This window comes from Halichoerus grypus, chromosome 5 (assembly GCF_964656455.1).
Source record: "Halichoerus grypus chromosome 5, mHalGry1.hap1.1, whole genome shotgun sequence".
Lineage (NCBI taxonomy): Eukaryota > Metazoa > Chordata > Mammalia > Carnivora > Phocidae > Halichoerus > Halichoerus grypus.
Window position 1 is genome coordinate 33,553,907 of NC_135716.1, and position 26,938 is coordinate 33,580,844.

Sequence of the window (26,938 nt, forward strand, 5' to 3'; positions counted from 1 at the left end):
AAAACATTTGATGCATAGAGATAAAAACTGTAAGGGAATATATAAAAACAAACAGTTGTGTAGGGAAACAAGAGTATATAGAATTTTATCTTTTTAAAAAAATGTCTACTATTGTTATTAAGTTTAAGTAAAATTTGAGATAAAAATAGTCTTTGAATTTTCTATTTCTATATAATGTAATCAGCCCTTTATGTGAAAGTATTTGAAAGATGGTGATTTCAATAGCTAAGATGATCAAAAGAGAATAAATATAAATTTAGAAGTACTGCTATTTGGATCAATTTGAAAAAGGTATGAATAGCCTTGAAATAGATACTTGTCAAATTAGATGGTAGGTCCATAGCAGGGCTTAGATTTTTTGCAGAATTTATAAAACAAAACAGTTTTTTTAAATATTACTACTTTTTTACATATTATGAAAAAAAGCCTTTTAAAATTCTGATTAACTAAACTTCCAGCCTCAAGAGGGCAATTTGCTATTACCAACAATCTCAAAAATCCTTTAGTGAAGAAAATGTTCAAGGACAAATATCCAGATGAATTTCACCTGTGTTCTCACTTCCTCTCACTCTAGTCTCATCCAATCTCAAGACTGACCTTCATAGAAACAAATGAGTCTAACTTCAGATAGGGATGACAAGCACAAGAGTAGGAGCAGAAAAAGTAACCTAGAAGGCAAACTGTTTATTTTTCCTATTAACGTCTATTGCCTATCCTCTGTATGCCAGGTACATTATATTTGCAACTCACCACAACCCTAGGAACCAGGCATTATTTCTAGATAAAGCAACAGAGAGTCCCAACAATTAAGTGACTTGCTCAAGGTCACACAACTAGCAAATTAGGCTATGACCCAGAGCTGATTTATGCCAAAGCCTTTCCTTTACGGGAAAAGCGTAGCTGCTTACACACATTGCACCGCCTTGACTCCCTGAAACCAGCTAAGGAAACACTGGATTAGGAGGAAAATAAGCAGCAAAGGCCTTATTTGCAGTCATAAAGATCCAGCGACTTATACAAAGCTGTCTTAACTGATGAGATTTAGACTATAGAAAGTCCCCTAAATTCTAACCAGACAAAAACAGGATTCGTAAGAGGGAAATTTTTACTAGAACTGCTATCTTACACTGTTACAGGAGCCAGCCTGACTCTAAATCATGTTTCTGATTCCAGTGACTTTTAGACAGAGGCAAAAGACAAGTAACAAAGCCATAAAAACGAGTACTGAGATGACAGTGCTGAACCTAGGCCAGGAATCGAGAGTTCTACAGTGAGGATTAAGCATTGTCTATGTTAATAGTCTAGAAAAAGGTCCAGGAAAGAGAACCAGTACAGAACTGACTCTAAACTGGAAGGCTATAGCAGGTGATTCATGAATCACAGAAGTGAATGAGAACTACGAGGTAAAGGCCAGGACAAAGCTGAGAAATGTAAACTGGAAAGGGTGGGAAAGAGGAGTGTTTGCAAACATTGGAAATACTGAAACATATGGTAAATCGTGAGACAGGCTGAGCTATGGCATGGTTATGTAAATTCCTGCTGCAAAATCTGGTGGCAGATTGGAAGCATGGGTTCCAAAACAATTCCATAAGATTTCCTATTAAAGTTGAAGAAAACCGAGTAGTAAGGGTTTTTTGCCTTTACTGGCATCTGAGAGTCGTCAAAAGGTGATTTTAATGTAACTTTTTATTTATCTTTTTAAAGACTTTTTATTTATTTATTTGAGGGACGGAGAGAGAGAGAGTGCGCACAGAGGTAGAGGGAGAAACAGACTCCCTGCTGAGCAGGGAGCCCGATGCAGGGCTAGATCCCAGGAGTCCTCGATCCCAGGAGTCCGGGATCATGACCTGAGCCAAAGGCAGATGCTTAACCCTTAACCGGCTGAGCCACCCAGGTGTCCCTTCCCAACATCTTCCTATTAAAATGACAGTCATTGGTTCCTGGTGCCCAGGAGCACTTTGTTGCAGCAGCAAAGGGTTGGGCATGCTGTTTGCATGTCATTGTCACGTAAGCATATGAATGCTAGTGTTTCCTACAGGGCATGAAACCCCTGTGCCTCAGGACACCCCCAAAAAATAGTGCCACAAAAACTACCTGTGCCACGGCCTGTTGCATTGCCTCCAACACCAACAGGACACTCCGGAGTATGAGGCAAGCACTGATGACTTCCCAGGGCCACATCAACCCACACCAGCAAGTTACTAGGGCCCATAATCTACACCCTACCAATGGCACTAGACAACATCATCAGGCAACGTAGTCTCTCAATAAAATTTACCAATCTGCATGAAAGCGATTCAATATTTTAATAACCAGTATCTCTGTACTGGTGAATATAGTTGAATAATACCAGTCCTACATACAACTGACTCCAACAACCAGCTTCCACCACTCCATCCCTTCCTCCCATCTTCCACACACCTAGCAATATAGGAATACTGGCTATTCCCCAAAGACACTATGTTCTTTCACAGCCCAGACTCTGCACATATCTAGAATGCACTACTCCTCCACATACTGAATTATAATTTTCCTGCAAAGCCAGGAAATGTTCTCTTTGGTTATAAAACCTTTCCCCCTAAATCCTCCACATTCATATAGTCACCCCTTTCCCTTGTTCAGCTCAACAATTGATAAATACCTATTTTAAAGCATTTATCATGTATTTTACTATTTATTTACATGATTTTTACCCACGAGTTTATGAGCAACTCAAAGGTAGAGACTATCTCCTATTCCTCCCCATTTCCTAAATGAGCCCAGGGGCTCATATATGTCAGACACTCAAGGCACATGATTTAAAAGAAGAATGAATAAATACCTATGCCAAAAAAATTATTCTTTTTTCTATGCTGTATGCTATAATTGGAAAATTTCACATGCAAACAAACATGTACAAGAGAATACTTATTTTTTCTAAATTCTTCTAGAGAGTACAGAGTATATATGGTTTTGTAGAGGTGGCACCATGTAGCCCCTCCCCCTGCCTTCCCACGGGATTATCTCAGGCAGTCTAATTATTACTTTTGTCACAGTGGGGTTATTATTGGTGAAGTTCTTTGTTTTATATAGATATGTAAGATATTTATTTTTATTTAATTTGCCCTTATTTTCACATTTTTCTAGCATTTAAGTCTGTATGACTGCTATCATAATCCTCATCAGCATCACCATCTCCATTGTCCCTATTAGAATGTAAATTATTTTGTCAATTTTTTTGTTTGTTTTTCTTTCTTTCTTTCGTCTTCCTTTCTGTTCTTTCTTATTGGCTTTTTTTTTTTTTTTAGTTAAAAGTGGTATACAACATCATATTAGTTTTAGGTGTCCAACATAATAATTCAATATCTGTATACACTATAAAGTGATCACAATAGTCTCGATACCACCCATCACCATACAATTGACCCCCTTCACACTTTCCCCTCTGATAGCTACCAGTCTGTTCTCTGTATCCATGAGTTCAGTTTTGTTTTATTTTTTGTTTATTAGATTCCACATAAAAGTGAAATCATATGGTATTTGTCTTTCCTTGTTTGACATACTTCACTTAGCATAACACCCTCAAGATCCATCCATCTGTCACAAATGACAAGATTTCTTTTTGGTGGCTGAGTATCACTCCATATTGTGTGTGTGTGTGTGTGTGTGTGTGTGTACCACACATCTTCTTTATTCAAAGGACACAGTTTGTTTCCACATCTTGACTATTGTAAACAATGCTTCAATGAACACAGGATTAAATATATCTTTTAAAATTCGTATCTTCATTTTCTTTCAATAAACACCCAGAAGTGGAATAGTGGGATCATATAGAAGATCTATTTTTAATTTTTTGAGGAACTTCCATACTGTTTTCATAGTGGCTGCACCAGTTTGCATTCCCACCAACAGTGTACTTGGATTCCCTTTTCTCCACATCCTCTCCAACATTTATTTCTTGTCTTTTTGATAACAGCCATTCTAACAAGTGTGAGGTGGTATCTCATTGTGGTTTTGATTTGAAACTACCTAATACGCAGTAATGTTGAACATCTTTTCACGTGCCTATTGGCCATCTGTATGACTTCTTTGGGAAAATGTGTATGTAGTTCCTCTGCCCATTTTTTAATCAAATTGTTTGGTTTTTTGTTATTGAGTTGCATTCTTTATATATTTGGATATTAACCCCTTATTGGATATATGATTTGTAAATATTTTCTCCTACTCAGTAAGTTGCCTTTTCATTTTATTGATGGTTTCTTTTGCTGTACAGAAGCTTTCAGTTAGATGTAGTCCCACCTGTTTATATTTGCTTTTGTCACTTTTGCTTTTGGAGTCACATCCAAAAATTCAATGCCAAGACCAATGTCAAGGCACCCATAAGATATGCTTTCTTCTAGCATCAGTGCAACTGTGAATTTTTGAAAACTTTAATTATTGAAGTAAAAATTTAAATCACTAGTTAAGCAATATAATAAGGATCTCAAATTTGGATTCCCATACCCTGATAATTCTTCTCAACAAAATGTCTTCCTGCATGAAAAGTTTATCACAAAGCAATGGGGCCAGTACCTGACTACAAAGCAAAAGATTTTCACTTTTTCAAGCATCTGCAAATGAAGGGGCACCTGGCTGGCCAGCGAGAAGAGCATGCGGCTCTTGATCTCAGGGTCATGAGTTCGAGCCTCATGCTGGGTATAGAGATTACTTAAATAAATAAACTTTTTTTTAAGATTTTATTTTTAAGTAATCTCCACACCCAGTATGGGGCTCGAACTCACAACCTGGAGCTCAAGAGCCACAAGCTCCCCCAACTGAGCCAGCCAGGAACCCCAAATAAATAAACTTTTTAAAAAAGTGTCTGCAAGTGAAAAATAACAAAGCACAACTGCAGAACTGCTTATTTATCAGTTTGCATAAAAACTGCCAACATTAGGGCGCCTGGGTAGCTCAGTCACTTAAGTGTCTTGCCTTCGCATTAGGCTCCCTGCTCAGCGGGGGATCTGCTTGTCCTTCTCCCTCTGCCCCTCCCCCCTCCATGTGCTGTCTCTTTCTCTCAAATAAATAAATAAAATCCTTTAAAAAAAACTGGCAACACTATATTTTAAATCAATAAATCAAAAAGGAGAAAAAGGGAGACAGAGAATGAATGACACTTTCAACAATATTATTAGTAAGTGTACTGATGGCATGTGAGGGGATATAGAGACAACTCTAGTCAAGAAAATTACTAAAATTTTCATTGCAGATTAATGAATCTACAGTTATTAACTAATCTAGTTAATAACTGACATTATAGCACCTGAAGAGAAATGACAAAAAAATATGTAATTTGTCCTGCAAAAAAGTACCAGATTTTGAAACAAAATATTATAGAAATACTGTATAATTTTATAACAAAAAAGTATAAAGTTTATTCTGGAAAAAACTGAAATTCAAGTAACACTATCTTGTTCCAAAGAAGGTCTTAAATGCAAAATCTTGCCTATAGATATAGATTCCACATTAAATAATGTTTTCAAAATGAAGAATCTAGTCAATCCCAAGCTGCTTTTGGCTTTATAGAGATAAATGAGTTCAGAATACTACTTTCTGCTATTCCATACCTCAGTGCGTTGTCTATTCAAAAGGAAGCTTTCATTTTAAAGTTTCTGGGTTAAAAATAAGCATTGACATTGTGAGTGATTCTTACTTTATAGATTTGTTGAAGCCTGGTAATTGGCTTTAAAAAATGGCTCATTTAAGTGACAGTTTCAAACACCTAGATGAACCCAATCAAAAATTTCCATGAACTGTGCAACGCATTGAGTATGACAAAGTTTACAGGTTCAAAGCAATAGTTTAGCTTCAGAAAAATTAAGTTAAAATGATTCACCAATGACAGTCAATGTTATAATCTGAGTCCTAATTAAGGCTAGCAGAGTACTGTATATGCTTGAAGAAGAATATCAACATTATTATTAAATAATTGATATTTTTAAATTTCAATTGGATTTGAAATCCATTCACATTATGGGAAGAAATTCCAACATTACATTTGCCAATGAAAGAAAAGGAAGAGCAAGCAGTTAAATGTTACCACCACTAAAGTAAAATTTAAAGAGAGTGAATTTTCAAGATTAATAGCATAAAAGGAATTTCCATCAACCAAAGAGAAAAAGAAGTTCTTTCTTGCAATTTGCTACCAACTACTTGTACAGTTTCTTGTCAATAGTGAGCAACAAGAATTTGAAGAGATCATCATTAAACAGTCTTGATCAGGAATTATGTATATATGTTTCAAAAATAAGTATATAAATGTGATAAAAAGTATGCTCATAGAAGCCAGCTAAGTTTCTCATTTTAGATGTTGAAGGATATTATTTAAAAGGTTTTACAATTCAACATTTATTATCTTCCATAATAGCCTGCATTTTGTTTTGCTTATAATTATGTAATAGAAAACGTGATTTTTTTTTCTCTAAATCTAAAGTCTATTTCTTGGTGTTCCTCTCTTTTCCCCCTATGCTCATTTGTTTTGTTTCTTAAATTCCACATATGAGTGAAATCATATGGTATTTGTCTTTCTGTGACTGACTTATTTCTTTTTCTTTGAGATTTTTATTTATTTATTTGACAGAGAGAGAGAAAACACAAGCAGGGGGAGCGGCAGAGGGAGAGTGAGAAGCAGGTTCCCCAATGAGCAGGGAGCCCAATGTGAGACTCAATCCCAGGACCCCCAGATCATGACCTGAGCTGAAGGCAGATGCTTAACCAACTGAGCCACCCAGGTGCCCCTGTGACGGACTTACTTCATTTAGCATAATACTCTCTGGCTCCATCATGTCGCTGCAAATGGCAAGGTTTCATTCTTTTTATGGCTGAGTAATATTCCATTACACACACACACACACACACACACACACACACACACACACACCCTATCTTCTTTTTCCATTCATCAGTCAATGGACATTTGGGCTCTTTCCATAATTTGGCTGTTGTTGATAATGCTGCTATAAACATCAGGGTGCATGTATCCTTTCCAATCAGTATTTTTGTATCCTTTGGGTAAATGCCTAGTCGTGCAATTGGTGGATCGTAGGTACTTCTATTTTTTAACTTTTTGAGGAACCTCCATACTATTTTCCACAGTGGCTGCCCCAGTATGCATGCCCACCAACACAGGTGTAAGAAGGTTCCTCTTTCTCCACATCCTCACCAACACCTGTTGTTCCCTGTATCGTCAATTTTAACCATTCTGACTGGTATAAGGTGATATCTCATTGTAGTTTGATTTGTATTTCCCTCATCATCAGTGATGTTGAGCATCTTTTCATGTGTCTGTTGGCCATCTGTATGTCTTCTTTGGCAAAATGTTTATTCATGTCTTCTGCCCATTTCTTAACTGGACTATTTGGTTTTTAGGTGTTGAGCTTGATAAGTTCTTTATAGATTTTGGATACTAGCCCTTTATCTGATATGTCATTTGCAAATATCTTCTCCCATTCCGTAAGTTGCCTTTTAGTTTTGTTGATTGTTTTCTTTGCTGTGCAGAAGCTTTTTATCTTGATGAAGTCCCAGTAGTTCATTTTTGCTTTTATTTCTCTTGCCTCAGGAGACATATCTAGTAAGAAGTTGCTACGGCCAATGTCAAAGAATTCATTGCCTATGTTCTCCTCTAGGATTTTGATGGTTTCCTGCCTCACATTTAGGTCTTTTATCCATTTGGAATTTATTTTTGTGTATGGTATAAGAAAGTGGTCCAGTTTCATTCTTTGGCATGTTGCTGTCCAGTTTTCCCAACTCCATTTGTTGAAGAGACTCTCGTTTTTCCATTGGATATTCTTTTAAGCTTTGTCAAGATTAGTTGACCATACAGTTGTGGATTCATTTCCGAGTTTTCTAATCTGTTCCATTGATCTACATGTCTGTTTTTTTGCCACTACCACATTGTCTTGATCACTACAGCTTTGGAATATAACTTGAAGTCCAGAATTGTGATGCCTATAAAGATTGCTTTGGCTATTTGGGGTCTTTTGTGGTTCTGTACAAATTTTTGGATGTTTGTTCTAACTCTGTGAAAAATGCTGGTGGTATTTTGATAGAGATTGCATTAAATGTGTAGGTTGCTTTGGGTAATATAGGCATTTTAACAATATTTGTTTTTCCAATCCATGAGCATGGAATGTCTTTCCATTTCTTTATGTCCTCTTAAATTTCTTTCATCAGTGTTCCACAGTTTTCAGAGTACAGATCTTTTACCTCTTTGGTTAGGTTTATTCCCAGGTATCTTATGATTTTTGGTGCAATTATATATGGGACTGATTCCTTGATTTCTCTGTCTGCTGCTTCATTACTGGTGTATAGAAATGTAAGAGATTTCTGTGCACTGATTTTTGTATCCTGCAATTTTACTGAATTCGTAAATTCTAGCAATTTTTTAGTGGAGCCATTCGGGTTTTCTACATAGTGTACCATGTCATATGCAAATAGTGAAAGTTTGACTTCTTCCTTGCAGATCTGGATGCCTTTTATTTCTTTGTGTTTTCTGATTGCTGAGGCTGGGACTTCCAGTACTATGTTAAATAACAGTGGTGAGAGTGAACATTCCTGTCTTATTCATGACCATAGCAGAAAAGCTCTCAGTTTTTCCCCACTAAGGATGATACCAGCTGTGGGTTTTTCATATATGGCCTTTATTAAGTTGTGGTATGATCCCTCTAACCTTACTTTGTCAAGGGTTTTTATCATGAATGGATATTCTACTTTGTCAAATGCTTTTTCTGCATCTATTGAAAGGATCATATGGTTCTTATCCTTTGTTTTATTAATGTGGTGAGAAAATGTCATTTATTTTTTTCACAAAATCCCATATAGATGTCCCCAAATCTTTTCCAGTTTACCTCAACATGACATACATGTCTATTATTCTTTTCTGTGTGTAGCATGACATGAAAGAGGTTAGGAATCACTAAGTAAAGGAATGTAACTAGTCAGCTAAAATATATGGTAGAAGGGGAAAAAACAAGACTACAAATAGTAAACGGGACAGATCACAACAGGTCTTGTTTGCCGTACTAAGAACTGTATACTCTCACCAGCCTTCATCAACCAGAAATCTGAAAGAGAATTATGCTGTAAAGTCCTAAAGCATCCATTGTATTTAACAAATTAATTTATCTCTAATGCATCCCAGTATGGTAGTAGCTATATACCCATCCTGGGAGAAGTAAGAAAATAATTTTCATCATTTGTGTGTACTATCATTCAGAGGAAGGACTCCAGTTAAAGGCTACGTGCAGGTAGCAATGGGGAGACACAGATATTTTAAGCAAAAGAGTGACATGATCAGATTTTTCATGTGTAAACCTCCTTCTGGCAACAGTCCCATTTAAATCTTTTTAATAAAAATTCAAATGATCTGAGATCAATAAAGACCTCAATACTGATCTATTTAAATGAGCCTACAGCAGCAAAATCCAATTTTCAATTCTTTCCTTTAAATATTATTTTAGAGGCACCTGGGTGGTTCAGTCGTTAAGTGTCTGCCTTCGGCTCAGGTCATGATCCTGGAGTCCTGGTATCGAGCCCCGCACCAGGCTCCCTCCTCAGTGGGAAGCCTGCTTCTCCCTCTCCCACTCCCCCTGCTTGTGTTCCCTCTCTCACTCTCTTTCTCTCTGTCAAATAAATAAATAAAATCTTTAAAAAAAAAAGACCATCAAAAAAAATAAATAAATAAATATTATTTTAAATGGCTAATTATAATGATAACATTGATGGCTATTGTGATTGTAATAATTAGCATGTTATAGCGATTTATAACTCAAAGGTACTTTCATTTACATAGTGTCACTTTAACCCTATGATAAAAATACCAAAACCTTTTTCTACATAAAGACATTTCATACTGCATGTAACATCATGTCAGCATAAGTTAATGTAAAATTTTTAATGCAAAATTTAAAAATAAAGTCTGTATCTAACCTTCAAAAAAATATATTTCCTGCTGCTTAAATTGTTTACAGCTTCACTGTTTCATACAAATGACTAAGTTCACGATCTGGTTTGAGGTTCCTGACCCAGAAGCTAAGAACACCATCAACTTTTATTTTGATGCTACTTTTCACTAAAATTTATTAAAACTACAAAGCAAATAAAATTTCAGAGGGAGGGGGTGCCTGGGTGGCTCAGTCGTTAAGCGGCTGCCTTGGGCTCAGATCATCATCCCAGGTTCCTGGGATCGAGCCCCGCATCGTGCTCCCTGCTCCGCGGGAAGCCTGCTTCTCCCTCTCCCACTCCCCCTGCTTGTGTTCCCGCTCTCGCTGTGTCTCTCTCTGTCAAATAAGTAAATAAAATCTTAAAAAAAAAAATTTCAGAGGGAGAAATATAAGTAATTATCCTAGGGAGTGCAAATTTTCTATTACCAATCCCGTCCATCTTGTAGTAATTATATTTTTCGACAAACATTCCTGATTTTCCTTCCATACATGGTAGGACTGTACTACTCTACCCTGAGTGAGGCACAGTCAGGAACTTGCTTGGGCCAGTGAAATGTGAGCACAACTTTTATATATATTTCTGAGAGGAAACTTGAAGAGACAGCTTGCAGCTGACCACAGTGTCTCTTTTCCTTTGCTCTCAATGTTCCAGATAGCTTCTCCCTCGGCCTGTCCCAGAATGAGGATGACACAGAGACCCAAAGTGCCCCAGAGAAAACATACAGTGTGAAAAGGAAACAAACCTATATTGTTTTAAGCTACTGATATTTAGGGAGAGCATAGTTTATGAATTTATAAATATACTGTCTCTCAGCCCCAAATCCACCCTTCTTTGTCCTGTTGTGATACTGGACCTGGACTCGGTAGCCATTTGTCTTTCACCAGTTGGCACAGTGTTAAGCTCTGTCGGCAGAGGGAGCCAGAGCAGCGTTAAAGGAAGAAGGGGCTTCTCTTTCTGGTTCTGGATGCTTCCTTGTTATTTTCTGTGTTCCTGGCTGCCAGGAGTTTCCAGGACACCAGTGGCATTCACCCTCCTAATATGTTTCCCTGGCACCCCAGTGGGCATCTTTCCGTCACTTTCAGTAGCACCCCAGCAGGCACCCCATAGGTGGCTTCCCGGCGAGTTCCCCGGGAACTCCAGCCAGCTTCTCTGCAAGCCCTACCAACACCCTCACAGATGATTTCCAGCTTGCCTGCCCCAGCGTGTGGCAGCTCCCTGGGCCATAGCCACACCCTCTGACAAGGGCTGAATCTCAGCTTTAGCCTTGGGGGAAAGGGATCTCTTCCAAATTTGTTCCTTCCTTGGGTACTCAGCCTCAGCATTAAAAGAGGTGCCTGCTCCCAGCTACAGGTTAATAATCCTTTATATTAAAGTTTTCCTGTTCAAATTACTACTGTAGTTTCTGTCTCCTGACTGGACTCTGACATCTAGTCTATCCTAACATATACAACTATATACTGAGACACGGATTTATGTTAGTAATTTTGAAGGACAACCTTGGGTTCTTTTTCTACTTTATTTCATAGCTACTTTTAACGTTTTATTGCCTAAGTTAAACCAAGTTATAATATAAACTAAGTTATATTTTAAACACTGACATAAAGTTTGTCATAATATACACTATATCTTTTCATTCATTCAGACTTCTTAGCTAATCATCATAAGAAAAAAAAAAATACATGAAGGCAGACTCATTGCAGGGTAAGACAAGGTTCTTTGACCAAACATGCAAGAGAAACTGTAATCTTGTCAAAAGATTTAAGTCCAAATCTTTATTTACTCATACTGTGAATAAAGTTTATGCTGAATCTTAAAAATGACTATCAGATAATGAAAATACCGCATTTGGAAACATTTCAATAACTTCTCACTACCTAATCATATGGCAAAATTACTCCTCCCTCTATAAAAATAAACCCAAGTATTAACTAAAATGACTACTTAGGAAGAGTACATACATTCTCCTTCTGCATAGAGCCCAGAATAATTCACACTCTTTGCCCCTAATCCTCCTACCCCAACTCCAGATAAGCCAAAATTTTCATTCAGGAGGAAATTGTTAAATAAATTTAAAAATGAAGAGCAGATTGTGAGTGATTTGAGGGAAATAAGGTATTATAAACCTGTGGAAAAGTGCATTATAAAATATTACTTCAGAGATATCATTTTGGAATTTGTATCATTGAATACAAACATATTTAAAAAAAACAATAGTAGTACAAGGTCTACTTTATAAAAAACATATATCCAAACTTGTATCTAGTGGCACTTACTAGAAAAATATAAGGAGAATAATGGCCTCCCAAAGATGTTCACATTCAAATTCCAAGAACATGTAAATGCATATCCTTACACAGCAAAAGGGAGTTTACAGATGTGGTTAAGATGGGAAGATTATTCTGGAATATCTGCGTGGACCCAATCTAATCACATGAGTACTTAAAAGAGAAAAATCTTTCCCTCCTATAGGCAGAGAGAGATGCAATGACAGAAGAAGGGCTAGAGATGGCATCAGGAGAAAGATTCAACACCCCATTACTGGTTCCAAGTGGTAGGAGGCTATGTGCAAGCACCAGAAAGAAGACTCTAGGACATTAGAACAGCATCCAGCTGACAGCCATCAGGAAACAGGCCTCTAACTCAGTCCTATAACCTCAAGGAAGTGAATTCTTTCAACAATCCAAATGAGCAAGGAAACATCCCCCCTCTAGCTTCCAGGAAGAAATGCAGCCAATTCCTTTCATTTTAGTGCAGTGAGACCCACAATAGACTTCTGACCTACAGAACTGAGAGATAATAAATGTGTGTTGTTTCAAGCCTCTAATTTTGTTAGTAGTAGAAAACTAATAGAAAGAATACTATTTAAACCTTGGAAGATCTAGGTCTTACTTTATTAAAGAAAGTAGCAATGTTCTTTCAGGAATTAAAAAACTGAGTGTTCATAAAAGTATTTACTGATGATAAACTGGACTGATATCCTCTATAGTTACCAATGCTTTCCTCTTCTAGCTATTTACTTATTTAACAAACATTTGTATTTACTATGTGCTAGAAACTCTTCTAAGAGCTTTACAAATGTAAACTCAATTAATCCACATAATAACTTCTGAAGTAGGTATTATATTTTGTCCTCACTGATTTCATGTATTGTTAAAAACATATGCTTGATTGTTAGTTTAATTAATCCATGCACCATAACCAATAGCTCTCATGTCCAAGAGAGGTAACAATGAAACTTCTTGCAAATGTGTCCACTAAATTCCAAAGATAATCACTTCTTAAGGTATCAGCTGCTATCCACTGTTACACAGTGCCAGGCTTAATTATTCATTCAGAAAACATTTATATCCAGTCACAATGGACCACCCACTGCAAAGACAGTCCTTTCTCTAAAATCTATTAGAAAAGAGTTTTAAAGTAAGACAATAACTATAATATAATAAAGTGTAGTTATTAAAAGTGCAAATTCTAGAATATGACTGTTTAGGTTAAAATCCTGGCTCCCTACTGAAAACTTTGAGCATACAACTTGAGTCTGCATTTTTTTCATCCATAAAAATGAGAAAATAGCTAAGTATCTCATAAGATTGTGTAGGGGCTGAAGAGGCGACAGATTTCAAAGATCTTTGGGAGATAATAATGACAGGATTTGGTAACTGATTATATTTGAGAGCTAAGGGAGAAGAAGGAAATTAGAATGATCCCCCCACACACACACACACACACCAAGCTTTATTAACAAAGGTTTATTGGCTAACAACTATGTGCCTGGTACTGCCCTGAGCATAAAAAGATGATTAAACTTGGCCCATGACTTCAAAGAAACCAATGATACCAAGGAGAAAGTAGAGATTAGTACCTACTGTTGCATATCAGAAACATTATAAAATAGTTATATACAAAATGCTATAACAATTGAGAGAAGAGACAGCTAACAAATGTATCAAAGGACTGTATCTCTTCAGGGCAATGGAGGTGGGCACAAAACTGCTCACCAGGTAAAGAGTAAGGTCATGTGCATAATCAAAGAATTAAAGAAAAAAAAAAGAATTAAAGAACATGACATACAGAGGGATTCATTAAAAGATTACTGTGGATACATTGAAGAAACTAGATTGTGAATACCTCAGGTCATGGTCCATTCACATTCACAATCCCAATAAATTTTTACTGAACCACAGTGTATCCAGCAAACAGATGGCATATCCAAACTGCATAACTAGTGTTTAATAAAGAGACTATTTTACAAAGGTGTGGGCGGGGTTTAAGGAAACCAACAAGCAGTATGGGGGCCTGGCAACAGTGAAAAGCAACTTCCAGAACCAGAAGAAAGTAGTTATACTAAGAGGGCCAGCAGATGGGACTGTTGTTTTCAGTAGAAAGACACAACCAACTGCAAAGTCCTGCTCTGAAGGAACCCTGGGAACAAATAATATGAACTCACTGTCCTCCTTCCCTCCAAACCACAGATATCTCACGACACAGAACCCAACTGAAAGTCAGAACCAAGAGAGCCCACTGGTGCAATCCATAGAGGTCAGCTTCCCACTGTATACAGCAAAGTGAGGGAAAAGTCGTAGAGTAGGAGTAGATCTACACAGGTGAATGAAAAAATAAGTAACATGCAGTAATAAAAGTTCAACGACATTCAACTATATCTCTTTCTGGTCTTATAAAATTCGCTTCCAATTTTATAAACCTTCCTAACCTTTAGTTCGGAAATGGAATTTAACCATTATAGCCTTCAACCTGCAAAACTTCTAACACGAGACTTCAGTTTATTCTAAAATAGATCGGAGGATTGCAAATTTTTCTGTCTCATCATGAAGTCTGTGCCCTGTATCTGCTTCCAGAGCAAGTATCTCTTTTATGATTCAGTAGATGTACCTTCTTGCACACTCAATAACAAATCCCCAGTTGGGGTACAGCCCAGTTGTCACCAAGCAGATAGAACAGACCCTTCCTGGTAAATTCTGTATTCAAGAATCCTATGGCTGAGTTAAGACTTAAGTTAGCTTAGACCAGACAATTGTTAAAGAGAAATCAACCTGTGGTAATAAAGTTCAGTACCACGGAAGTACTTCTGGAGTCGACCAGTGCAGATGGGAACTTTAAAGCTTTCCCAAAGTTGTTTTTTTGTTTTTTAATTTAAATTCAATTAGCCAACTTACAGGACATCACTAGTTTCAGATGTAGCATTCAACAATCCATCAGTTGAGTACAACACCCAGTGCTCATCACATCACGTGCCCTCCTTAATGCCCGTCACCCAATTACCCCATCGCCCCACCCACCTCCCCTCCAGCAACCCTCAGTTTGTTTCCTAGAGTTAAGAGTCTGTCATGGTTTTTCTCCCTCTCTGATGACTTCCCATTCTGTTTTCCCTCCCTTCCCCTATGGTCCTCTGCCCTGTTCCTTATGTTCCACATATGAGTGAAATCATATAACTGTCTTTCTCTGACTGACTTACTTCACTCAGCATAATACCCTCCAGTTCCATCCACATCAATGTAAATGGTAAGTACTCATCCTTTCTGATGGCTGAGTAAAGCTTTCCCAGAGTTAAATAAGTAATAGATAATAAGGGAATTGATATTACTTAAGATAGCCACAGTTATAGATACACTCCTAAAATCAGTGACTTAACACAGAAATGTATCTCTTATTCATATAAAGTCTAATGCGGGGGGGGGGGTGGGAGGGGGGAGGCCGGGGTAGGGGAGGTTAAGTCATCAGCCAGAACTTAATCACATGAACCCATTTAGAAACAAGGAAAGCTGGAAAAGGTAGTCCAGGGCTGGGCAGCTGGGCAGCAACAACTCTGTGAAAGAGGAATGTAAATCTTTGATGAAAACCTAGCTATTTCCACTACAAAATTCATTTTTTACAAAAAAAAAATTTGTGCAAATAAAAGCATTAATTCTTTCAGCTTTTAGTCAAAAGGAATTCTGTGTGATGTGATGTATGATGAAACAGATTATTCATATATGTGCCTGAGAAGCAAACCCTTTACCAAAACCACCATTATGGTTATTCTGTTCTCTAGCTATATTGTTTAGTATAAACCTTTTTTCCCAGTTTTAGCATCTCAGTAGCCTAGTTGCAGGATGCACGAAACTGCTAAGTTATTTTTCCCTTACAGCTAAACATAAACTTAGTTGGGAAAAAAAAAAAAGCTGCCTAAGTGCATAGAGAGTTCCATCTTCCTCCTGTGCCTGAAAGGGCATTTAACCAGCATCTCTGTTTAGCAGAACCGACCAAATTCTGTGTGTGTTACATAAGAATGTTAAATGTTTACAATCTATAAACTGTATATAAGTTCTTAACTCTAAATGCCAGATGATATGCTATATGATATGGAAAATACAAATTAGAGCTTTCTGACATGTATATATAACATAGATATAATACATGTTCATAATACATAAACTGTATAAAAGTTGTCCATTCTTAGCCTTAGACTATCTAGTTGCCTACAGTTTTGGCAGGTAACAACAGTTCTAGAGAGAAGTAGGTAAAATAATATTGTATCATTCCTGGGTCTAGACCCGTTCTTAACTTTTCCCTTTCTATAATCCTATTTCTAATCCTATTTCTGAAACTGCCCATCACAAAATCCAACAAAACTTATCTCTCTCTCATAACACAACACTGAAATCTGCAATAATTCACTAATATAAAGAGGAACAGAATCTTCACCAACCACAATGTCATTCCACAGCTAATATCTTTCCTATATTTCCCTAAACTACACTCACATTTCCAAAATTCCCTAGAAGGTGATGTAGGAATATACACAAAAAAGGAAATTTGTAGGGCATCTAGGTGGCTCAGTCGTTAAGCGTCTGCCTTCAGCTCAGGTCATGATCCCAGGGTCCTGGGATCGAGCCCCGCAACGGGCTCCCTGCTCAGCGGGAAACCTGCTTCTCCCTCTCCCACTCCCTCTGCTTGTGTTCCCTCTCTCGCTGTGTCCCTCTCTGTCAAATAAATGAATAAAATCTTAAAAAAAAAGAATTTAAAAGGACAAAATGTCTGACACCCTCTAAAAATACCAAAGAGACAACACTCTCACTTGATTAGTCTGATATATTTTTTACTATGGTCATGATGTACTAAAAATACCTTTATTGTGTTTTTTCATGACACTTTATATTTCAATGTGTTCATATGATTATGGTTGGCCTCTGACTGTCTGTCTCTGGGGAGAATTGTTTCTATCCAAAATATTCTGTACATCACTTACCATTCAGCTCTGTTAAGCACATTGGAAATTTTTTTTTTTTATTTTATTATGTTATGTTAGTCACCATACATTACATCATTGGTTTTTGATGTGGTGATCCACGATCCATTGTTTTCATATAACACCCAGTGCTCCATGCAGTACGTGCCCTCTTTAATACCCATCACTGGGCTACCCAATCCCCCCTCCCCCCTCCCCTCTAAAACCCTGTTTGTTTCTCAGAGTCCATAGTCTCTCATGGTTCATCTCTCCCTCCAATTCCCCCCCCCCATTCTTCCCTTCCTTCTCCTAATATCCTCCATGCTATTCCTTGTTTCACAAATAAGTGAAACCATATGATAACTGACTTTCTCTGCTGGACTTATTTCACTTAGCATAATCTCCTCCAGTCCCATCCATGTTGATGTAAAAGTTGGGTATTCATCCTTTCTGATGGCTGAGTAATATTCCATTGTATATATGGACCACATCTTCTTTATCCATTCATCTGTTGAAGGGCATCTCGGCTCTTTCCACAGTTTGGCTATTGCGGACATTGCTGCTATGAACATTGGGGTGCATATGGCCCTTCTTTTCACTACATCTGTGTCTTTGGGGTAAATACTCAGGAGTGCGATTGCTGGGTCATAGGGTAGCTCTATTTTTAAATTTTTGAGGAACCTCCACACTGTTTTCCAAAGTGGCTGTACCAACTTGCATTCCCACCAACAGTGTAAGAGGGTTCCCCTTTCTCCACAACCTCTCCAACATTTGTTGTTTCTTTCCCTGTCCATTTTTGCCATTCTAACTGGTGTAAGGTGGTATCTCAATGTGGTTTTGATTTGGATTTCCCTGATGGCTAATGATGATGAACATTTTTTCATGTGTCTGTTAGCCATTTGTATGTCTTCTTCAGAGAAGTGTCTTTTCATATCTTCTGCCCACTTTTTGACTTGATTATTTGTTTTTTGGGTGTTGAGTTTGAGAAGTTCTTTATAGATCTTGGATACCAGCCCTTTATCTGTAGTGTCATTTGCAAATATCTTCTCCCATTCTGTGGGTTGCCTCTTTGTTTTGTTGACTGTTTCCTTTGCTGTGCAGAAGCTTTTTATCTTGATGAAGTCCCAAAAGTTCATTTTTGCTTTTGTTTCACTAGCTTTTGGAGATGTATCTTGAAAGAAGTTGCTGTGGGCGATGTCAAAGAGGTTACTGCCTATGTTCTCCTCTAGGATTTTGATGGATTCCTGTCTCACATTGAGGTCTTTCATCCACTTTGAGTTTATCTTTGTGAATGGTGTTAGAGAATGGTCGAGTTTCATTCTTCAAGCACATTGGAAATTTACAAACACTTCCAAATTAAAGTAATAATTTTTAAAGCAAAATATTCCTTATATTAAACAAATTAAAATTTCAAAATGACATATCACAATATTCTTCTGGTTTCTAGTCAAAACAGATATGTGCTTAATCTGAAAGAAAGAGGAGTTGCAATCATACACAAATACTGTAAGTTTGCTTCGAGCAATATAAGCAAAATTGGACATATGTTTAAAAATTATAGTTGATTTCAAAAATAAGGGCACTAATACCTAAGCAAACCTTTTTCTTTTCGATTATTGAATTTCACCTTGAAAGTAATCAGTATACCTAAATGAACACAGTATCTCATTCCCAATGTTTCATTCATTCACCCAACTAATAATTTTGAGTACTACTATGCATAAAGCATTGTGTTAGGTTAGAAGCAGAGACTGAAATGGTGAGCAAGATAGACAGGGTGTTTGCTCTCTGGGAGTTTATAATCTAGCAAGGTAGACAGACCATAAACAAATAAATTGTAAATTTTAATAAGCATAAGTGGGGAAATATTAAAGATGTTGTAGAAAAGAAGAAAGAGAACCTACTTAAGAAAGAGGCAAGAACACAAACTTGAAGCTAAGGTCAGAAAGATGAGAAAGAGGCAGTCATACAAAGATTGTGTGCATCTGAGAAGCAATGCAAAGGAGAAGAGCACTCTGAACTGTAATAATTCTTCAGAATCCATTAACATGATAAGATTCTCTGAGTTCTCAGATATAATATGAATAAGACAAATAAATAAATACATATTTTTATTAGTAGAGTAAAAAATTGATCCCAGGCAAATCTAAGGACAATCACAGAGTAATCTGCACAAATTAGTTTCCTCACATTCACCCAAGACAATCAGTATTTTGCTGATAACCAATAATTTGGTGTATTATTTTCACTACTACCCCTTAGTTTTCAGACTCTTTAAGAATGGTTTTTGCTGTGGAAACTGCTTCCAATTCATCACCTTCCCTGACCTTCTAGATAACTAATGAAGTCACTTAAAAATCTTCAGGTATTCTTCTAACTTCCCAGTAGACAAGGAAGAGAACGTCTCAATTAAAAAAAAAAAAAAGGTAAGATTTCACCCAGGAATGCTATAATAATATTAAGGCCTAGAAACTGTTGTCTATAATCAGTTAATAACAACTATTCGTTGCACACCTACTTATGCCAGGACATTTAGTCTATATTGATCACAACAATCCTTCAAGGTAGGCGTTATTATTCAGATAACAGAGATGAGAAAACACGGGCTCAGAGTGCTTAACAACGTAAGTAAGACCTTACAGTTATTAATTAGTAAAATAAGGTTTCAAGTCAAAATCCATCTGGTCCCTCACACTTGCCTCCATTACCTCTCTCTTTGTCACACAGTATGACTAGTTCCTTATCAACATATATTGTCAGCAAAAAGATATTATTTAATTGTCCTAGTTAATTTAAAATACAGAATATATATAATTTATTACGTACTGTCTCATAAAATGCCAATCAATGTTTTAGAATGCATTTTAAATTCTTAGAAACTATAGGTTTTCAATTTTTGACAATGGCCATGGCTATTTACGTGTACAATAATGATTTTTATTTAAAAGTCTTCATGATTAAATTGCATCTATTATTTGACATGCCTTGTTCTTAAAATTTCATTTAGCTCTAAGAAGACAATAGGGTAGTTTTTTAAATATTAGAATGAAAAAGATCATTCTAACTACATCATAAACCTCAAAGCCATAAAAAAAGTAATAAATTCAAACACATTTTTTAAAAAATCCTGACCAATAAAAAAAGGTCATAAAACAAATGACAATAAAAAGAGCTTCTACAAATCACTAAAAATAACCAACAGAAAAATAAGACTTTAAACAAATGTAAAAGGCTCTCAGCCTCACTGATAATAAGAAAACTTCAATTAAATCTACAATGGCATATTTTTCACCAAAATATTGGCAAAGATTATCACACACTGAATTGGAAAGGATGTAGGAGTCTCCCTAGTTTATGTCACTTATGCATACTTATTCTATGAAAGTAAATTTGGCAATATTTATTAAAATTTAAAATACACTGACCTTTTGACCCAACAATGCATTTCTAGGAATTTATTCCAAAGATACATTCACACACATAGGAAATGATATATGTACAAAGATATTTATCACAGTGCTGTTTCTAATGGCAAAATAATTAGAATCAACCTAAATATCCAAAAATATGGTTCTAGTTAAAGAAATTACAGAGTATTCACAAAATGAGATATTATGCAGCCATTAAAATGAATGAGAAAACTATATATTAATGGGTGTGGAACTGATCTCCTAAAAAGTAAACTGCAGTACACATTTGTGTTCTTTATATGTACACATATACATCCATACATCTGTGTGCACACACATACACACATACACATACATATGTGTGATGTACACACATATCTACTCCTACATATAGAATATTTCTAGAATGGTTTACAATAAACTGGCAAGAGTAGTTGCCTCTAGCTTGGGGAAAAACACAGCTAAGAAATTTTGTACTATAGGTATATATTATCCATTAAATAAAGAAGCTTATAAATTGACTTTGAAAAATACTCTTAAATTATTTTTAAAAATCTAGAACTGCTCATCTATGTTTAAATGTAAGTTAAATTGTCACTCTGATCTATCATGAAACTTTTACTCATTGTCTTCCTTTATTGGGGGAGTAAATTATCTCTTTGACATTAACAGAAAATCCAAACTAAGAATAAAAAGATAATTTATACATCAAGAAATATAATTTCTAATTTGATATAAAAAAAACCGTCATCTGAAAGACTATAATATGCACTAGTAGAAACTCAGTAAATATTTACAGAATGAATACTTTTCTATTGATTTCAGTGGTTTTGCTTTTCTCATGCATTTTTTTCACAATACCACAACAACAACAAAACCTCACTGAAAAATACAAACTTAATAAATTATGCTTTTCTTTCAAAGAAATTATTCTTCATTTTCCCAACAAAATTTGTAATCTGCCTCATTAACATTACCACAAGTCATAGCAACATTACTTATTAGGTACCTAATATGTGTAGGTGTTAAAGATGCTGCAAAACAGAAACTTCAAAGAAGAGTACATTTTTATTCTTGCCCTCAAGAAGCTTACAATCTTGAAAGACAAGGCTTATAAATATTAATAAGTAAAAGAACATTATAGATTTTACCAGTAGATTGAGTTATCAAAACTAAAACTATAAAAGGATTTTCATGTAAGGATAAAAAAAGTAACTACTGATCTATTGAGGGATCTACTGAGATATAAAAATGCTTCCAAACTTTTAGTATCTCAAGTCCATGTAAAATGAAATTACTTGATGGTGACAGAAGATTTCTTGAGTATGTGGATGTTCAGCAAGGCTTTGAAGAAATTGCTAATAATTAAATATAAATAGTTCTTAATTAATCTCTTCCCAAAGAGAGAGATTACTATAGTAATGGTCTCAATAGTGGTCTCAATCTCCTTTGATTGCTCACCTCTCTCATTAAAAATATCTCAGGCATGAACTTCTTAATACGTGCATATTTATTCACAAATTATATGTATCTTAATATTGTCAAACTATATATTAAATATCAGTAAAACTTAATTTCTTTTTCAAATAGAAATAGAAGTTTTAATATTCTCTTCCTGTACTCCAACATATCATCTTGTGATGTACTTTGGTATGCACACCCCACTCTGTATGAATACTTAGTATGAAAATATTTTCATCCAATGGTTTCAGTTTTTCACACATCAAACTTATCTTCTAATATAGTTGTTACAAGCAGCAGACATGAATTTGATTTTCAGCTTCTCTCTGCCCATGACCTTCTCTCAGAATAGATGTTAACATGCAATTAAATGGACATCACTAAAGAAAAACAAAGGATAATATAGTCTTGACCGGATGAACAGTCCCTAAAACTTAATGAGAAATAGTAATCATTGAAGAATACTAGTATTATTTTTTCTTATACATAGTATTTATAACTTAATACCCAATATAATATTACTTAATAAATTATAAAATTCTTCAAAACTATCTTTATTATAATTCTATCATAAAGTCTATTCTCTTCCTCATTTTCCTTGCCTCATCTTACTTTATTACAAAAGCCAAAAACATTTTTAAACAACATTTAAAATTAAATGTTTTATGCTTTAACCTCCAAAAAACTTCTTGTTAAAATGAATATAAAAATAATTCTGAAACCATGTAGGCCACTTTGAGGTATGACTCCTTCCAAGACTATTAGGTAGAAATGCAAAAAGATATTTAAAATAAATATGAACAGATTTTTCATCAATGTAATATCATAGACTGTATGAGTGTATGTTTAGAGAATGTTTTTACCTAAACTGTGCAATTATGAATGCATGAACATTATATGTATTTGCATAGTATGTAGGTTTACATAGAAATGTAATGTATGTAATATACCTACGTGAAAAAACCTTTCACAACATTTTCCTAATGTAATATACTGGTTACTCTGAGTAATTCTTAATTTAGTATTCAAAAGTTCATTTACATTTCTATATATCAGCACAAGAGTGAACTAGCCAGTAAATACTACGATTTAGCATACTACAAAGAAATAAAAACACATTGTACATTTAAATATGTGGGTCAAAGAAATAAAACTACATTTTATTTGACATCATTTTGGCACCACTAATTTTATTGCAATTATAGTAAAAAGTATAGATTCATATATCTAAATATCACACTCTAAGTTATCAAAAGCTTGGTATTGTCAGTATATATAGTTAAAGCAAAGTGAGTAGAATGCTCATAAAGCTTTTAAAAATAATGCTTTATTCCTCCATTAGTTAAAATAAGCTACTTAATCTCTTAACCGTTTTTCATTTCCCAAGCCTACTAATAAATCATATTCCCAAACAAGTCTCCAAACCCAGAAATTAGCTTTGAAAAAGTAATTCTTCTTTATTCCAGTTAATATGTCAGGAACATTTGCTCTCTTAGTGCTTCAATATTTTTTGAGAAATTGTATTTTTCTCAGATATTTGATACATTTGTTATCACAATTTATAGTATTTTTCATTAAAATATGAAAATATGTATGTATAGACAGAAACTTTTTTCTTTATAAGTGTATTAAAGAATACTGAACTGAACAACCTGTTTTTAAAATTTACATGATTAGAGGTCATGTACTAGTTCCTTCATAGAGGAACTCTACTCTTTCAATTGTGTGTTTCTGTGGAGAATATGGGAAAAGTGTATTTGATAACACGCAGAAGAACCATCCCACCTTTAACATATAAACTATACAAGTTAATCTCTTAGTAAATAATTCAAGTAAAAAGAAAAAAGTTGAGTTGGAAAAACATAAAAAGGTTACGCGTCTTCTGCACAATCTCTTTCATACAGTAACTGAGAAATCAAATGCCCATAAAACATTTAAAAGCAAACCTGTAGAAACAAATCTCTTTGCTAGACTGAAAGAAAAGGAGTCTCGAAGCTGTATTTGTCTGGACAGTTCCCTGGTGCTGAAGTTACACAGCGCTAAACCGATGCCTGGGTGCTGCTTTTACTATCCCACCCTCGTCAAAATCCCGGCTGCCTACACTATGAACACGAGTACTAGAACTTCGCAAGGTAGGAAGCATCCCAAACTGCAGTAATGGTAGGAAAGGGAGCCTCTTCAGAGTCTCTTCAGGATTAAACAGATTTACTAGTTGCAAACAGAAAGAGCAGCAGAGTGCAGGGTGTTAGAACCCGCCGAGGGGGAGGGGCTGGAAGATGGCGGCGGCCGCACACCCACCCGAGACATGCCAGAGCTTAGGCCCCTCGCCTGCACCGCCGCCCTCCTGCCCGCAGCGACCGTGGGCAGCTCTGCTCGTCTCCGCGTTGGAGGCAGAGCCGCCCTGCGGAAACGCCGGACGAGGCGCTCCGGCTGCGCCCGCATCCCCGGCGGCGCGCCTTCGCCCGGGTCCCGGCCGGGGAGCACCTGTGCACGGCCATATTGGATTCACTGCCCCAGTCACTGCCTCCGCACGGGGGCGGCTGGAAAGGAGAGGGGACGCGCAGAGCCTGGGTTCAGCTTCAGCCCCGTGGGGGCCCTGGAGCCCAACTGGCCCGCGGGGGAAGCCGGAAGGACGCCCGGGAAAATTACAGCGTCCAAGGGCTCGCCATCCTCATCTCAACCGGCCTCGGCGCCCTCCCTCCCCGACACACACCCCCGCACTCTGACACCCAGAAAGCAGCCCCGGCGGCCGGCGCCGGCCGCAACCCTCGTGGCCCAGGCGCCGCCGGCTGGAGGGAGGGCGGCGATCCCCGGCGCGCAGGCGGCCGCAGGGCAGCGGCCGTGGGGGCGGAGGGGAGGGAGAGAGGCGGGAAGATGGAGCCGGGTCCTTACTTGAGCACCGACTGCTCCTTCTCCTCTTCTTTCTTCTGCCGATCCATGACGGCCAGGATGATTTTCCTCTCCTCCTCCGTGAGGTGGCTGAGGTCGGGCATCTCGGGCTGCAGGGGCGGCTGAGAAGCCGCCGGGGTGGGAGCCGGGCGGCCCCGCGGCCCGACAGGAGCCGACATGTTTGGTGGAGCTTAACCACCCTAGGGAAGCAGGGAGGCAACTCCACTGGCGGCGGCGGCGGCACCCGCGCGGGCGGCTGGGGCAGCCTCCGGCGCTGGGACAAATACATACAAATCAATGGCCTTCAATCCGAGGCGACAGCCCCCCTCCCCCAAGAAAGAAAGAGCCGGGGCGGGGGGGCGGGCGAGAGGGCGAGCGCGGGGGTAGTGAGGGCTGAGGAGTGCGCTCCGGGAAATGTTTCTTCTTCCCGGGGGCGAAGGGCTGGCAAGTGAGCGGTTTGGCAGAGAGAGCGGGAGGCCGGGCCGGGACGCGGTGTGCGCGGAGCGGCGGGGGAGGGTGGTGGAGTAAGGTGGCGGGGACGGCTAAGGGTGGGGTGACTGGAAGGAGCGGGCGGGAGGGCGGCGCGCCGGCCGGGGCGCGAGTGTGTCCGGCGGGGGCGCGCGCCGCCGCGGAGGGGAAAGGGGTAAGCTGCGAAGTAGCCCCCTGGGGGAGTCCCGGGGACTCGCTCCAGGCGCTGGGAGGCAGCGTCCTGCCAGCCGGAGGGGCGCCGGGGCGGGAGCCGAGAGGGTAGTAAGGAAACAGGGGCTAATTTCCCAGAGAAGCAGCTCAGCTGTCCCGCCGACTGACGCGTCACTGGGCTTCCAGGCGCCGCGGAGGGAGGACCCCTCCAGAAACAGCCGGGAAAGGGCCGCGGGGCCGAGGACGGCCGCCGGAGACCGCTCCGAGCTAGAGCGGAGACGCGAAAGCGAGGAAGGGATGACAAGGGCTCGCGGCGGAGATTCCCGGGGCCCATCGGCTGCCAACGCCCGGATCCGAGCGAGCTCCGACGCGTAGCAGGGTCGGGCGCTGGTGCTTCCTTATCACGCGCCTGCCGGCGGACCCTCAGCCGCCGCCGCCCCTTGGGTCCCTGGAGTCGGCGCCGAGGGCCGACTCCCTGCGCCGCTGCTGCCGCCGCCGCTCGGTGCCGCCGCCAGCGCCTCCTCCGCCCCTCCGCCTCCCGGGCTCCTCCCGCGGGGGCCGCGTCACCTCCCGGCCGCCCAGGCCAGGGCACGGCGAGCACCCCTCCCGAGCGCGACCTGTGGGCTGGGGGCGGGCGGGGAGGTGGGGTGGGGAGCGAGTTTTCGGGGGGGGTGGCTGGAGAACTAGAGCCTGTGAGGGGGTGCCTGAGGAGTCGAGAGTCGGGGCGAAGAGTGAGCCTTGGTAGATGGGGGCGCCCTGGGGGTCGGGTCGGGCGGTAAAGGAGTGGGAGCCTGGGGGCAGGGGAGGAGATGGGGTGTGACTGGGAAGTGGGGGCACTTCTGGTTTTAGAAAGGAGGGAACTGTTCGGAATAAGGGAGAGGATGTCCAGGTGTCGGGCTTGGAGGTGTAAGAGGGAGTGCGTGGAGGGGCTCCCCAGGTGTCGTGGGTGGGGTCCTGGAAGAAGGGTCCCCTTGGGTGCCGGGGGTGAGGGGGCTCTCCAGGGTTCCTTAAAAGGAGGGAGAGGGAGCTATGAGCAAGTAGGGAGTGCAGGTGATGTCGAGGACCAGGAACCCTGTGCAGGAGGTGGGGGTTGGGGAGGGGAGGATGAGGAAGTTCTGGAAAACTGAGGGCTTTTGGCCAAGAATGCGTGGAGAGGTACTGAGGGGACAACGTGGGAGAGCGCGGAGGAGTAGGGATATGAGATTGGGGGAGTTAGGGTTTGTCTGGGAGAGGTGTGAGGATGAAGAGGAGACGGGAAGCCGTGAGGGTGCTAGGATAATCCGGTGGGTGAGAATGAGCCTGAGCTTGGGCCAAGGGCTGCGGTCTGTTTGGCCCTTCCTGGGGGGCCTAGTCTAGA

General features: G+C 39.0%; 1 protein-coding gene across 33 annotated transcripts in view; it reads right to left on the minus strand.

Moving 5' to 3' along the window:
- The window catches only part of RIMS2 (regulating synaptic membrane exocytosis 2), a 583,728-nt gene extending 558,286 nt beyond the window's left edge, over positions 1 to 25,442 (minus strand). For 9 of the 33 annotated variants that reach the window (XM_078072149.1, XM_078072105.1, XM_078072101.1 and 6 more), the window contains exon 1: positions 24,946 to 25,434. In XM_078072149.1, the coding sequence (XP_077928275.1) occupies positions 24,946 to 25,121 (176 nt within the window). In that variant the 5' untranslated portion in view covers positions 25,122 to 25,434. Of the gene's footprint in view, positions 1 to 24,945 lie in introns of all 33 variants that reach the window. The other 24 variants (XM_078072125.1, XM_078072106.1, XM_078072122.1 and 21 more) reach the window with 7 other exon arrangements.
- Positions 25,443 to 26,938: the final 1,496 nt, after the last annotated feature.